Source organism: Miscanthus floridulus, chromosome 4, assembly GCF_019320115.1.
Source record: "Miscanthus floridulus cultivar M001 chromosome 4, ASM1932011v1, whole genome shotgun sequence".
Lineage (NCBI taxonomy): Eukaryota > Viridiplantae > Streptophyta > Magnoliopsida > Poales > Poaceae > Miscanthus > Miscanthus floridulus.
In genome coordinates, this window is record NC_089583.1 from 101,932,021 (window position 1) to 101,946,640 (window position 14,620).

Sequence of the window (14,620 nt, forward strand, 5' to 3'; positions counted from 1 at the left end):
GTATAAGTAAATTGTTGCTTTTATGATTTGTTATTTGTCTTTGTATCATAACATATCAAATTTTTATCTTTGTCTAACTATAGAAATAATTGTAAATTTTTAATTGTCTTTGTGCCAACTAACCAAATTTTATCAGGTTTGTGATTTTGTCTAATGTTTTTTATTCTTAGAACAAAAAATTGCAGATTATGCCTACATAAATTGCAACGAGCTAAACCTGCAATTTTAGCATAAAATATATGCAATAACCGTTGCCTGAAAGGAATTGAAAATTCAGGCACCTAGATTTTAACAAGTTCTATTTTTTAAAGGAAGATTTTATAAATTTACAATTGTATTAAATTGAGGAGCCTAATAATATTACAAGGGAAGCAAAACTTAGCTCCATCTCAAAACAAGAGGGCCTTCTCCATGTCGTTGTGCGCTGTTTTACTCTTTTCCACCCTGTCTGCAGCAAGAACCTGACATTCTTTATTCTTCGCCCACAGAACTACGTACAGCCCGGAGAAGAGGAAGACCATCCCGAGTATGCTGCGCCAAGCATCAAGCGATCAATTCAGTCTATTTGCATTTGGTGGGGTTGGAAGACATAAACCCAGAGCACAAAATCAGCTTCTGATTCATGTCAATCCGACAATCCCTGCAACGCTTATCAAAAATCTCAACGGGAAGAAAGGGAGGGCAAAGCAAGCCAAAGCGTGGGTGAATCTGGAACCTTCCAGTACCTTCCTAGCTGCATGGCGCCGCCAAGGAAGAGCACCGAGAAGATGGCGGTGCCGACAGTCTGCATGGGGTTGAACATGGAGACCATGACGGGGCCTTTCTTCTCCAGCGCCCACGTCTGGAACATGATGCACGCGGAGCTCATCACCCCTCCCTGCACCGCCGGCCACCATGGAAAACCGGTCATTTCAGCTCAACCATCACCATGGCCGTAGATTTCTAACGTCGTCACATTTCTGCAGTACCACGAACACGAGGGAGAGGACGATCTGGAAGCTGATCTGGGGCGTCCCGGGGCTGAGCCGCCCGGACGTGACCACCCGGAACGCCGCCGTCAGCGCCGCGCCGATCAGCGACGTCACGGAGCAGAGCGTGAACGGCGCATGGAAGCGCAGCATGGTCGCCGCCTGCATGACGATCGTGCCAGAGAGCACGAGCACCGCGGCGAGGAGACACAGGCAGCCCACCACCCAGCTCGCGGCGGCGGCGGGGTCCGCCGGTCGCGGCAGCACGTGCCCCGATAGGGCATCCGGGCTCTGCAGGAAACTCATGGCCACGGCGCCCCCCAGGCAGACCACGGTGCCGAGGATCTTGGCCCTCGTGTACCGGCATTTCAGATCAACACTCTCGAACCTGCAAACGTGGACATGCACAAACTAATTCATCTCAGGGTGTGGATTGGGGAGCCCGGCCGGTGGACGGCGGAGTACCCGAGACAACCGGAGATGACGAAGATGAAGCCGGGGGCCAGGTTGGGCATGGCGGAAGCAATGGCCGGGGACGTCATCTTCATGCCTTGCAGGCTGCAGCATCAGGGCCTGGAATCCAGTCACCCTGGAAGAGACCAACACGGATCATTCGCAAGCTCATTTGGGATCAGAGCAGCAGCAGCACACCATTGGCATTGCTGCAGTTTCTTACCCTCCCAGAGCCAGCACGACGAACTGGAAAAACAGCCGGCTGCTCAGCTCCGACGGCCATTTCTTCCTACCCCGTCCATCCCGGATTTGCATGCAGACCGATCAGCGAACGTACAGAAAACAAAGACCAATCCATGGCGGTCCGTGATTAACTCAAACCTCTCGAACTTGACGCCGAAGGGGACGGTGAGGATCCCGGTGCACAGGCTTCCGAAGGCGATGAGGAAGAGCGGGTCCAGCCCCAGCGCCAGCACGGACGTCAGCACCACCATGTACGCGGCGCTGGCCAGCTGCACGCCCACCAGTCCCAGCGAGATGGCGGCGTCCTCCCAGCACCCTCCGCCCGCCACGGCGTCATCGAGCGGGAGGAGCAGCGGCACGGCCGCAGCGCAGGTCGCCGCCGCGGCAGAGTCGGTGGCGGGCGCGCCGGCCATGCACGCGATTTCCTCTTCTGGTGCACGCGCGCGCGCAGGTGTGGCCTCTGCGCACGTCGCGCGCGCCTCGACTAGTCGACTCTTCTGTGCTTGCTATTCTGAGGGACGATGGCCCCTCCTTCCCCCGCAACGGCCGCTACAACCGCCCCTCCGGGACTGAAGCTGGAATGGTAGGAACGAGCAATACTCAAATGTCTGAACAGTTGAAGCCGAAATGGTAGTAGTAGGAACGAGCGATGCTCAACTGAACTGTTGAATTGAGGATGGGATCATGGGATGGCCGCATCCCGTAGACGAGGAAGAAGAGGACGCGTCAAGCCGGAGTTGGGGAAGAGCAACGAGCAACAGTTGGAGCTTGTTTGGATGATAGGAAATAGACTTTACTTGTAATAATTCATACAACATGGTTGGTTTACTGCAACTGCAAGGGTAAATACTACTAAATGCAACCTGCCTTCCGCTGGCTGAGCTGAGTCATGTCAGCTGCAATTGCAGAATTTTGGGTAAACAGATTTGCACCCACTGACCCACTTTGCAAGTTATCAGACTTCTCGTGCAAACTGTGAGGAAGACTAAGGGCCTTTTAGATTCCAAAAAATTTTGCGCAGTACACGTCACATCGAATCTTGCGACATATGCATAGAGTACTAAATGTAGACGAAAAAAAACTAATTGCACAGTTGGGTGAGAAATCGCGAGACGAAACTTTTAAACCTAATTAGTCCATAATTAGACACTAATTGCCAAATATAAACGAAAGTGCTACAGTAGCCAGAATCCAAATTTTTTTTGATCTAAACGGGGCCTAACCTTGGTTCTGCTATGACACAGTGCAGAAATGCACACAAGTCTTGCCACCTGTCTTCAGTTTGAAACAGGAATTACACACTGACTGCGCCATGAAGGATTCCCCATCAGGAAATACAGCTAGGTCATCAAGGATGCCCCATCAGGAACTACACACCGATTGCGTTACAATGTCACAGCAAATCAGAATTCAAAAAACCAGATTAGCTGCGGTTCAACAGCTCAACATCCATTTGGAACAAATTTTTGCAAGTGCTAACAATCACGCAAAATTTTGTTCGACATGGAAGCAAACATCTATACAGAAGATATCCAAGAAACAGCATTGTGGTTGGACAGTTAACCCAACTGATACTTCACTTCTGCTCCCTCCCGTGTCAACTTAGGTGTGTCTGTAAGGCTGACCAAGGATTTCACAGTGTCAGCGCCAAATCTTCCTGCTAGGGCACCTTTCTCAGAGATCACAAGTGATTTCTCCTTCACAAAGCTTTGCAGTTTCTTGGTATCGAAATCAAGGCGTTCTTGGTCTGCACCAATACAAAGTACAAAGCGAAATAAGCAATTGTTAGTCATAAATATTGCCTCGACGAACTGGCTAAATATAAATAGTTGGACTAAATAGGCACATAAGTTTCCTTGTTTGCAGAAAGAAGAACATGCTTCACTTTTCTTGGATTTTCACGAAAATGAAAGAAAACAGTTTGGATGCCAGAAGAGTCGATAAAAAAAAAGAATAGTGTCAGCACAGAGTTCTTTACATGCTGCTCATTTTAACAGTTTGTGTGCAAAAAAGCTGCAAACAAAATGCAAGAGCTACCGCCCAAGCATTATCTACATGAAATTCAAAATCAACTATAAATGCTTGCTCCATATATCTAATGAACCTACATCACTGATAAATTCAAATGCACTGGTTTTTGTGGGGCGCGATTCCTGAGCATACCTTTCTCCAGAACAGTGTGTGCCACGTGAAATGGAACACGAGCAAAAACATCAGATCCAGGAAACATTAGCCAAGTATGTTCTTTGGGGTCGTGGTCTCCACAAGTTGGGCATATCTCCTTTATCAGCTGCTTGCCAGAGTTTCCTTCCATCTCTTTCATTATGACCTCAAAGGGAGATGGCACACTGCTTTTGGTTGTCCTAGCTTGTTTCCGGAGGGCTGTCAGGGCCTCCCTGTTTGCATTTCTTATCTTATCATTTTCCACCAACTAATAGTAACAGAGAACAACAAATCAGAAGAGTGATATTTAGACTCTCATCTGGTATTAATAAGGCAAGCCAATAACATATATGAACCTGATGCCTAGCTAGAAGAACTTGTTCCGCATCAGTCTCAATGTCAACCAGAGCCTCTTGAAGCTTCTTCATGTTGGGATCCATTATAGATCTGAAAAATAATGCCAATAATTTTTTCATTGTCTCAGATTCCCAGTAAATTGCTTAAGAAGAACACAGTCACCCTCATAATGTACACAAGTATCTTATTGTACACTAGTATCTTAAAATGCCCAACACAATATTGAGAGTCTCAATTCTAGCTATCCATAGTCTATTACACAATGTACACAATTCTGAAACCTGATATAAGTAAAAAAGAATGCTTGTACAAAAGTAGCATTTGAGGTGAGGTAGCATCAAAATTGTCTTTATTTCAATATACTGACCACATTGGTCCTAACTGGCACAATAACACACTTCACATCTACAGTATGATTTTCTAGCTACTTCAATTTTAAAATTGAAGCATTATATGGTATACCAAATAAAATAGAACTGGCATACAATATCTGTAGGTAAAATGAGGTTCGGGCCTTCCATAATGAGTGTTATCTTGAAGATTCTATAGTTGGGTTTGTCAAGAACGTGAGATGGCGCCTCAATGAGTTGAAGTTGGAGATGGGCCCGAGCATAGGGTTGGAGTGGAGCGGCAGAGACGGCAAGCACCACATCCTGTCCCTCTACATAGACAACGTCTTGGTTTGTTCCGATCCCTTTGCTGCAGAACTTCCTTCCCTTCAATGATGATGACTCATTAACACTCCACCAAAAATGATACTTATGTCTACATATGCTGCGATGCAAATGAAATCACTTTGCAGGTTATTCCACTCGTGGAGCGGAGCTTCGAGCAGGAAGTAGCACGGCTTTCGGGGACCCTCACACACTTCTCAGCCTTGGAGCTGCATCTCCGAACAGATGGGCATGTTTTTGGAGCGCTTGTGCTGCAACTGCTCCAGATTAGAACCGCCATACAAAGGCTTAAGGTCGTCCTACTCAGAGTGGTAATGATTCTATTGTCTTCACCTGTCTCACGCATCGTTTCCATTCACTCCACATTTCTTAGATCCTCAAATATATATATATGAAGCGTCAGTGATGTAACATATATACTTTCATGCTTTCCAGGATTCAGAATGTTGGGAGCACTGTGACTGTAATTTTGCTAGCAACCGGAGAAATGAACTGATCTCTTTACCTCATTTGGAGGTGGCAGAATTTGAAGGCTTCCGTGGACATGATTACGAGATGGATTTCCTTAAACTTCTATTTGGATCTGCGACAAGCCTAAAGACGATGATCGTTCAACATTTCAACAAGGTTTCAATAGTTAGGGGAGCATGCCAGAAACTCCACAACATGTTTTCAGCAAATGCTTGTGTAAGCTTCTCCTTTTCATGAAGGACCTAATGAGGGGGATTCTGACTAGCCATTACTATGCACCTAGCACTGTAATAAGAAGTGTCGTCTTTATGTGTTTTTGTCTGGCCTGAGTGTAACAAGAAGACAGAAGTGTTGTCTATCTTCAAGTAGTGTCGTGTCTTGTCGTAGTAGTTGTTTAGGTGTGTACTTGGTTTGGGCCACCCCATATGGGAAGAGACTTTTCCCTGTATGCCCTTATAAAAGATCGTAATCCCCTGTGTGCCTCTGAAAAAATTCAGCGGTCTTCAGCGCCACTACTCCAACTTTTTCGTGTCATCCATGCCACTTCCGTCAGTTTGGGCTCTAACGCCGTTAAACTGTAGGTGTGAAAAGACGAAAATGCCCTTAAGTTCAAATATGTTATTAATTTTTTTTGAGCATCTTAACGACTTCAAATGAAAAAACTCAAAACTAGAAAGTTGTAGATCTCGTCGAGATCTATAATTTTCATATAATTTTTTTTTTCATTTAATTTCGCAAAAAAAATATGATTTGATATGATTAATATATCTTAGAAAAATCATATTATTTTTTTTGCGAAATTAAATGAAAAAAATTTATATGAAAATTATAGATCTCGACGAGATCTACAACTTTCTAGTTTTGAGTTTTTTCATTTGAAGTCGTTAAGGTGCTCAAAAAAAATTAATAACATATTTGAACTTAAGGGCATTTTCGTCTTTTCACACCTGCAGTTTAACGGCGTTAGAGCTCAAACTGACGGAAGTGGCATGGATGACACGAAAAAGTTGGAGTAGTGGCGCTGAAGACCGCTGAATTTTTTCAGAGGCACACAGAGGATTACGATCTTTTATAAAGGCACACAGGGAAAAGTCTCATATGGGAACCGTATAGGCCTTTCGTCCTGTATCTCTGTTGTCCTGCCTTTTGTGTGGATTTTTTTTTAATTTTAATCCTTTTTTAATATAATTTTAAATCTAACACCGTCGATTTTTTTAAAACTAACACTTTTGGCCGCGCCTATTGCTCTGGCGCGGCCAAATGCCTGTGCCGCGACATGCATGGTGGCGCGGCACAGGGCTGACGTGGTGTGGGCTGGCCCGGGGGCCAATGACGTGGCGGGTCTTGTCGCGCCACTGACCCTGGCGCGGCAGTGCCGCGCCCTGATCCGTGGCGCGGCTGGACCAGATATATACCGCGTGCGAGGCCGCCCGCCCGCCCGCACCCCTGCCCTGCCCGCCCGCCCGAACGCCGCCGCCACCGCCAGCGCCCTGCCTGCGGCCGCACGCGCCCGCCCAGCCTCGCCTCGCCCCGCCCGCGCCCGCACGGCCCGGCCTCGGCCGCTCGCCCACGCCGTGCCTGGCCCCTCCCGCCGCGCAGCACCCTAGCCGGCCACGCCACGAACACCGGCGCGTCAAAGCCGCCCGCTCCTAAGGTACATCCCTCTCGATTTTATATTTTTTTATTATTATCTAGTATAGTTAGTATTTTTTGTATCCCTACGGTACCCCCACGTGCCCTCGCAATCCTCGAGCGGCCGGCGCAGAAGCAAAAGAGTTGATGGTGGTCTGCTAGTACTAGCATTTTTAGGAGCATGTAGGGACATCGAGGCTATTTTCATTGACTATTAATGTCTTTGACCAAATTTATATAATAGCGTACTAATATTTATGATACATAATATGTACTATTACATTAAGCATGGAGTATACTTTCGTAATAAACTTATTAGGAGATAGAAATATTGATACCGTTTTTTTAGTTTTGATCAAACTTAAACATATTTGACTACTCGAAAAGCAAGATGTGTATTTATTTTGAGACGGAGAGATTACTTGTAATTTTAGAACCAAAGTTTTATATGGATTGATTATGTATTTATTATCTAGTATAGTTAGGATTTTGAGTTTAGAGATTTAGGCTAGTTAGGTTAGTGAATTTGTTTGTGAACTTACTAATGTTAACTTGAATTTTGTTAATTTGAATACTCTAACGTTTTGTTTATCAATTTATAACAGGATGACCCCTCCCACGCAGCACCCGTTGTATCCTATTCTGGAGGTGGAGTACGACGACTAGCACCGAGCACACATCTTGAGTGACAACGACGCAGAGGTGTCCTTGCCTCCTTTGAGGCCCCACACTCACACCAGGGCGCATCAGTGGGACGAGCGTTATACGCCGTACATACGGCGTGCTGGCTTCCTCGAGCTTGTCCGTGTTGTCAACCACGGTCTTCCGCCCCTTGACCCAGTACTACTTACTACAGTTGTAGACAAGTGCGAGTGCATTCTTTATACGTAAACTTTCTTGTAACAAATTGGAGGCAACTAATAGTCGTTCTATTCTTATAACAGGTGGAGGCCTGAGACCCACACGTTCCACCTACCTTGTGGCGAGATGACCTTGATGTTGTAGGACGTGAAGGCTATTTTAGGCCTTCGGTTGGGGGGACTTTCAGTGACAGGGATAGTTGACAACGATCACTGTAGGGAATTGGTGGCTCAGTTTACTGGTTTTCTTCCACTGAACGACGATGCTTCCAAGAAAAATAAGTGAGTAATTCAAGCCTATTTAATACTTGCATTGCTTTACAGCTGGCATCGCGTCTCATTTTCTTTGATCAATTACAGGAAAAGTTTCGGTGTTTCGTCGTCCTGGATCACAGAGCGCTTTGAGTACTTGGACCCACAAGCTGAGGAGGCACAGATCGACAGGTTCGCTCGAGTGTGGCTCTGGCACTTTCTTGGTGCTTTCCTCTTCCCAGACGCCTCGGGGTAACACCATCAGCTGGATCTTTCTTGACATACTTCGCCAGCCATGGGAGAACATAGCGGGGTACAGCTGGGGTAGCGCAGTCCTAGCATTGACGTATCGATAACTATGCGTTGCCTGCCGTCGCACCTCAGGACATGCAAACCTGGGGGGTTGCTCCTACCTACTCTGGGTTTAATGTTGGGAACGATTGCCCGTTGGGATTCTCCGGACAATTATGAAATTTTAGGTGTTTTGGTGTCCTTGGGATTCTCCGGAGTTCTAGGACTATCTGAGTCCTATCACTAGGGACGAGTCACACGAGTATCGCTGCGATGTCCCTCTTTATTTTCTTCCATGTGATCGAGATTCACTTACCCATCCAGGTCTGCAGACAGTTTGGAAAAATGACAGGCTGCCCACCACCGCTTTACTCCACCAATTAAGTATTGCACGGGTACGTTATCGATTAATAACAATGCTACAATTCAGAGGTGTGTTTGGTACAACTAATATCGTTTTGTTGCAGGTTTGACCGCAGAAAGAGGTACAAGACCAAGTATTGGCGTGTGACACACAGCTCGTACATCCATTTATGGCAGACCAGGGTACCACATGCGGTCCTTGCGGGTCCTCCACACGACTAGCACACCTTCGACGAGTACCTGCGGTGGCTTCACAGGTCTACGAGGACACATATCAAGCCCCCGTACACTGACGTGGCGATTGACGAGGACTCGGAAGAAGATGTCATCGAAGATGTGTACGACGTTACCACTAGGGAGGACACACAGCTACAGAGAGCCCCGCTTCAAAGATACGTGGTAAGATACTTGAATGGTACAATTTGTTATCCTTTTGGTATTAAGTATGTGTACTAAAACTGTCCAACCGTGTTTCTGTACCCAGGCGATACAATTGTTAAGGCTGTCCAACGAAGCAGCGTTCCGGCTTCACGAGTCTAGAGGGCAAGGGCCAGGCGTTCTCGCGGCTTTTGTGGAGGTAAACATAAACTTGTCCGTTTTGAAAATATTTCTTTAGTGTATATGCGTTTGGGTAATGAACTAACTTTAACGTCTATTTATGCAGAAGGTGAAGAAGAGCTGCAGGAAGCTAGCTCAGAAGTTGAGCTGCATGGACACTCCTTATGAGGAACCGCCACTCCCCGCGCGGTCGGGTGGCACGTCTTCAGCCTCTTTGAGGACACCAGCCGGCTCTTCTCAGCCGATGACGTAGGGTGCCACTTTCGCGGTGCGTACACCACCACATCATAGCGCTAGGACAGCACGGCCAGTGGAACGAATGGCCGCAGGATGAGATCGGCATGTCTCAGCTAGGTGGTGCCCCGTTTGGCACCCAAGGAGCCTCACATGTACTAACAAAGATAGTTTGTTTCAATACGTAGGCTCCATGAACTAACGATCATAAAGAATTATAAGTAATCGTGCGTGTCATATACCTGCAGGGTACGAGCCATACGCACCGTCGATGCGACCATACCGACGTTGGCTACACTCCCAATGTGTTGCTAACAAATTCGAAGAGACAGAGGCGTCTGAGGGATCCTTACACTCCTGGGTCTTAGTTTGTTAGGTCAAACGAATATTGGCATCCGAAACTTGCGGGGTTATTTGGTTATGTTATGTCAAACTTATGTCAAAACAATGAATATGTTATGTGGCAGCTTGTCAACTTGCTTCTTATTCGTTTCTTTGAGTCGCGGCAGCACTGCCGGCGAGATTAAGTACCCTGCGTTCGGGAACCGGCAGTCCCGTCGTATCTGGACGCCGGTGGCAATTTTTCGTAATTGTTTAGTTAAAATGGTGCATAACCGTATTATGAAAGACGAAAAACTAATCATTGGCTTATCAAATTCTCTATTCGGCCATGAAAAAAACTTAACAAAATACGGGCGCGACGCGTTTCGATTCTACCATCCAGGTAGCCCGGGCCGGCGGCAGGCGCAGCGGCTAGGTGGTGTGGCTGTTTGTGCGGTATATCTGGTCCAGCCGCGCCACGCAACAGGGCGCGGCAAGACCCGCCACGTCATCGGCCCCCCAGGCTGGCCCACGCCACGTCAGCCCTGTGCCGCGCCACCATGCATGGCGCGCCACCATGCATGGCGCGGCACAGGCATTTGGCCACGCCAGGGCAATAGGCGCGGCCAAAAGTGTTAGTTTTAAAAAAAAACCGACAATGTTAAATTTAAAATTATATTCAAAAAAGGGTTAAAATAAAAAAAAAATCTTTGTGTGAGGGCCGGGTTGTGGCATGTGAACTTCGTTGAGTGTTGTACTCCACCCCGTAGCCTTGAGCAAGTCCTCGATGACTTCGGGTTTAAGTCTTGGGACCCAATCGTTTTGCTGAGCCTTGCAGTTTTAATTGTTGATTTTAACTGTCAGCTGAAAATTCTGTCATCTTTTGTTGGATTGTTCTAATTCTAAATGATGCAGCTAAACGAGCTACCATAAGAAATCTGATCATGTCATGGGGGGCGACTGTAGTATGATTGCACAAAGATTTTCAAATGGGAAAGTGAAATCTTGATGGAGACCATGGGCCCACATTTTATCAAAAATTCCACCTATTTAGGTCATGTTTGGATCTCCTAAGAAAAATGAGAATAAGGTAAAAAAATAAGAACCAGATCCAAACACTTGGATTCTAGAATGGGAATCTAGAATCCAACTATGTATCCTAAACACCTGTTATTTTCATGGCAATAATCAATATATGAATGAGATCCAAACACCTGTTATTTTTTTAATCCAGAATCTCACTACGAGAATGAGATCCAAACAGCCCCTTAACCGTGCAGGGGTGTCCTGTGGCATTTTTTTTTTGGCTGTGAAGGAGAATTTTTTTATTTATACAACCAAAGTCCCAAACCCAATATACTATTTCAGTAGATATTACTATGCGAGCCAACGATATTTCTTGGTCCTTGACTGGGGTTTATGAACCACAGTGCCACAGAGAAGAGAGACTTTCTCATGGAACTTTTATCCTTGAAGCAATCAATGTCGGCCTACCTGTTGCTCGGGGACTTTGATCTCATTCAAAATCTAGCAGATAAAAAATAATGACAGGCTTGACCTTAGTATGGTGAACAGTTGCAAACAAACGATCTTCGGCCTGAAACTGCTAGAAATTGAACTAAGGGGGCAAGTTTACTTGGTCAATGAACAACCTTGTCCTACAATGACTACGATTGATTGTTTTTTCTGTACCCTTGAATGGCAAGAGCACTTCCCCTCGGTAGACCTTCGGGCATTAACAACAATAATCTCTGATCATGCACCGATCATCCTTCAAAGTTAGTTTGGACACTCAAATTCCCTGGAATTCCAGACTTTCCTATGGTGAACAATTCATGGGAAAATCCCATTGGGATTTCAAACTTTTCCTAGGGTGAGCAATACATGGGGGGTGATTTGAATAAGCCATTTAGTTTTCCATCTTCTTGCTTCCAAATTTGGCTTTATGGAGATTTATCCTTCAATTTACCATAGTTTCAGGGTTGACTCTTTTCGGGTACTCCTCCGGGATTCTTGAAACAGTTAAAGGGGCATGGGAACAATCAGTGGACATAAACGATGCCTTACTACATTTGCATATCAAACTAGGTCGTACGGCTAAGGCAATCAGGATTTGAAAGAGGATGTAAGTTTTTTTTTCACTTCCCCTATATTTCAGGTGTCTGAATTTTAAGATGATTTCATGCAACACTCTTGTACAACCAACTAGTATAAGTAAATTGTTGCTTTTATGATTTGTTATTTGTCTTTGTATCATAACATATCAAATTTTTATCTTTGTCTAACTATAGAAATAATTGTAAATTTTTAATTGTCTTTGTGCCAACTAACCAAATTTTATCAGGTTTGTGATTTTGTCTAATGTTTTTTATTCTTAGAACAAAAAATTGCAGATTATGCCTACATAAATTGCAACGAGCTAAACCTGCAATTTTAGCATAAAATATATGCAATAACCGTTGCCTGAAAGGAATTGAAAATTCAGGCACCTAGATTTTAACAAGTTCTATTTTTTAAAGGAAGATTTTATAAATTTACAATTGTATTAAATTGAGGAGCCTAATAATATTACAAGGGAAGCAAAACTTAGCTCCATCTCAAAACAAGAGGGCCTTCTCCATGTCGTTGTGCGCTGTTTTACTCTTTTCCACCCTGTCTGCAGCAAGAACCTGACATTCTTTATTCTTCGCCCACAGAACTACGTACAGCCCGGAGAAGAGGAAGACCATCCCGAGTATGCTGCGCCAAGCATCAAGCGATCAATTCAGTCTATTTGCATTTGGTGGGGTTGGAAGACATAAACCCAGAGCACAAAATCAGCTTCTGATTCATGTCAATCCGACAATCCCTGCAACGCTTATCAAAAATCTCAACGGGAAGAAAGGGAGGGCAAAGCAAGCCAAAGCGTGGGTGAATCTGGAACCTTCCAGTACCTTCCTAGCTGCATGGCGCCGCCAAGGAAGAGCACCGAGAAGATGGCGGTGCCGACAGTCTGCATGGGGTTGAACATGGAGACCATGACGGGGCCTTTCTTCTCCAGCGCCCACGTCTGGAACATGATGCACGCGGAGCTCATCACCCCTCCCTGCACCGCCGGCCACCATGGAAAACCGGTCATTTCAGCTCAACCATCACCATGGCCGTAGATTTCTAACGTCGTCACATTTCTGCAGTACCACGAACACGAGGGAGAGGACGATCTGGAAGCTGATCTGGGGCGTCCCGGGGCTGAGCCGCCCGGACGTGACCACCCGGAACGCCGCCGTCAGCGCCGCGCCGATCAGCGACGTCACGGAGCAGAGCGTGAACGGCGCATGGAAGCGCAGCATGGTCGCCGCCTGCATGACGATCGTGCCAGAGAGCACGAGCACCGCGGCGAGGAGACACAGGCAGCCCACCACCCAGCTCGCGGCGGCGGCGGGGTCCGCCGGTCGCGGCAGCACGTGCCCCGATAGGGCATCCGGGCTCTGCAGGAAACTCATGGCCACGGCGCCCCCCAGGCAGACCACGGTGCCGAGGATCTTGGCCCTCGTGTACCGGCATTTCAGATCAACACTCTCGAACCTGCAAACGTGGACATGCACAAACTAATTCATCTCAGGGTGTGGATTGGGGAGCCCGGCCGGTGGACGGCGGAGTACCCGAGACAACCGGAGATGACGAAGATGAAGCCGGGGGCCAGGTTGGGCATGGCGGAAGCAATGGCCGGGGACGTCATCTTCATGCCTTGCAGGCTGCAGCATCAGGGCCTGGAATCCAGTCACCCTGGAAGAGACCAACACGGATCATTCGCAAGCTCATTTGGGATCAGAGCAGCAGCAGCACACCATTGGCATTGCTGCAGTTTCTTACCCTCCCAGAGCCAGCACGACGAACTGGAAAAACAGCCGGCTGCTCAGCTCCGACGGCCATTTCTTCCTACCCCGTCCATCCCGGATTTGCATGCAGACCGATCAGCGAACGTACAGAAAACAAAGACCAATCCATGGCGGTCCGTGATTAACTCAAACCTCTCGAACTTGACGCCGAAGGGGACGGTGAGGATCCCGGTGCACAGGCTTCCGAAGGCGATGAGGAAGAGCGGGTCCAGCCCCAGCGCCAGCACGGACGTCAGCACCACCATGTACGCGGCGCTGGCCAGCTGCACGCCCACCAGTCCCAGCGAGATGGCGGCGTCCTCCCAGCACCCTCCGCCCGCCACGGCGTCATCGAGCGGGAGGAGCAGCGGCACGGCCGCAGCGCAGGTCGCCGCCGCGGCAGAGTCGGTGGCGGGCGCGCCGGCCATGCACGCGATTTCCTCTTCTGGTGCACGCGCGCGCGCAGGTGTGGCCTCTGCGCACGTCGCGCGCGCCTCGACTAGTCGACTCTTCTGTGCTTGCTATTCTGAGGGACGATGGCCCCTCCTTCCCCCGCAACGGCCGCTACAACCGCCCCTCCGGGACTGAAGCTGGAATGGTAGGAACGAGCAATACTCAAATGTCTGAACAGTTGAAGCCGAAATGGTAGTAGTAGGAACGAGCGATGCTCAACTGAACTGTTGAATTGAGGATGGGATCATGGGATGGCCGCATCCCGTAGACGAGGAAGAAGAGGACGCGTCAAGCCGGAGTTGGGGAAGAGCAACGAGCAACAGTTGGAGCTTGTTTGGATGATAGGAAATAGACTTTACTTGTAATAATTCATACAACATGGTTGGTTTACTGCAACTGCAAGGGTAAATACTACTAAATGCAACCTGCCTTCCGCTGGCTGAGCTGAGTCATGTCAGCTGCAATTGCAG

General features: G+C 47.4%; 1 protein-coding gene and 2 pseudogenes across 1 annotated transcript; all 3 read right to left on the reverse strand.

Moving 5' to 3' along the window:
• Positions 1 to 287: 287 nt before the first annotated feature.
• LOC136552353 (WAT1-related protein At5g47470-like) lies at positions 288 to 2,331 on the reverse strand (annotated as a pseudogene).
• A 713-nt stretch (positions 2,332 to 3,044) lies between these two features.
• Positions 3,045 to 4,562, reverse strand: LOC136552354 (uncharacterized). The gene is made up of 3 exons (XM_066543896.1): positions 4,184 to 4,562; positions 3,828 to 4,095; positions 3,045 to 3,411 (listed from the first exon to the last, which is right to left on the reverse strand). The coding sequence occupies exons 1-3, from the start codon at positions 4,301 to 4,303 to the stop codon at positions 3,224 to 3,226; spliced, it is 576 nt and encodes a 191-aa protein (XP_066399993.1). The 5' UTR covers positions 4,304 to 4,562; the 3' UTR covers positions 3,045 to 3,223.
• A 7,773-nt stretch (positions 4,563 to 12,335) lies between these two features.
• Positions 12,336 to 14,379, reverse strand: LOC136552355 (WAT1-related protein At5g47470-like; annotated as a pseudogene).
• Between the last annotated feature and the right edge of the window lie 241 nt (positions 14,380 to 14,620).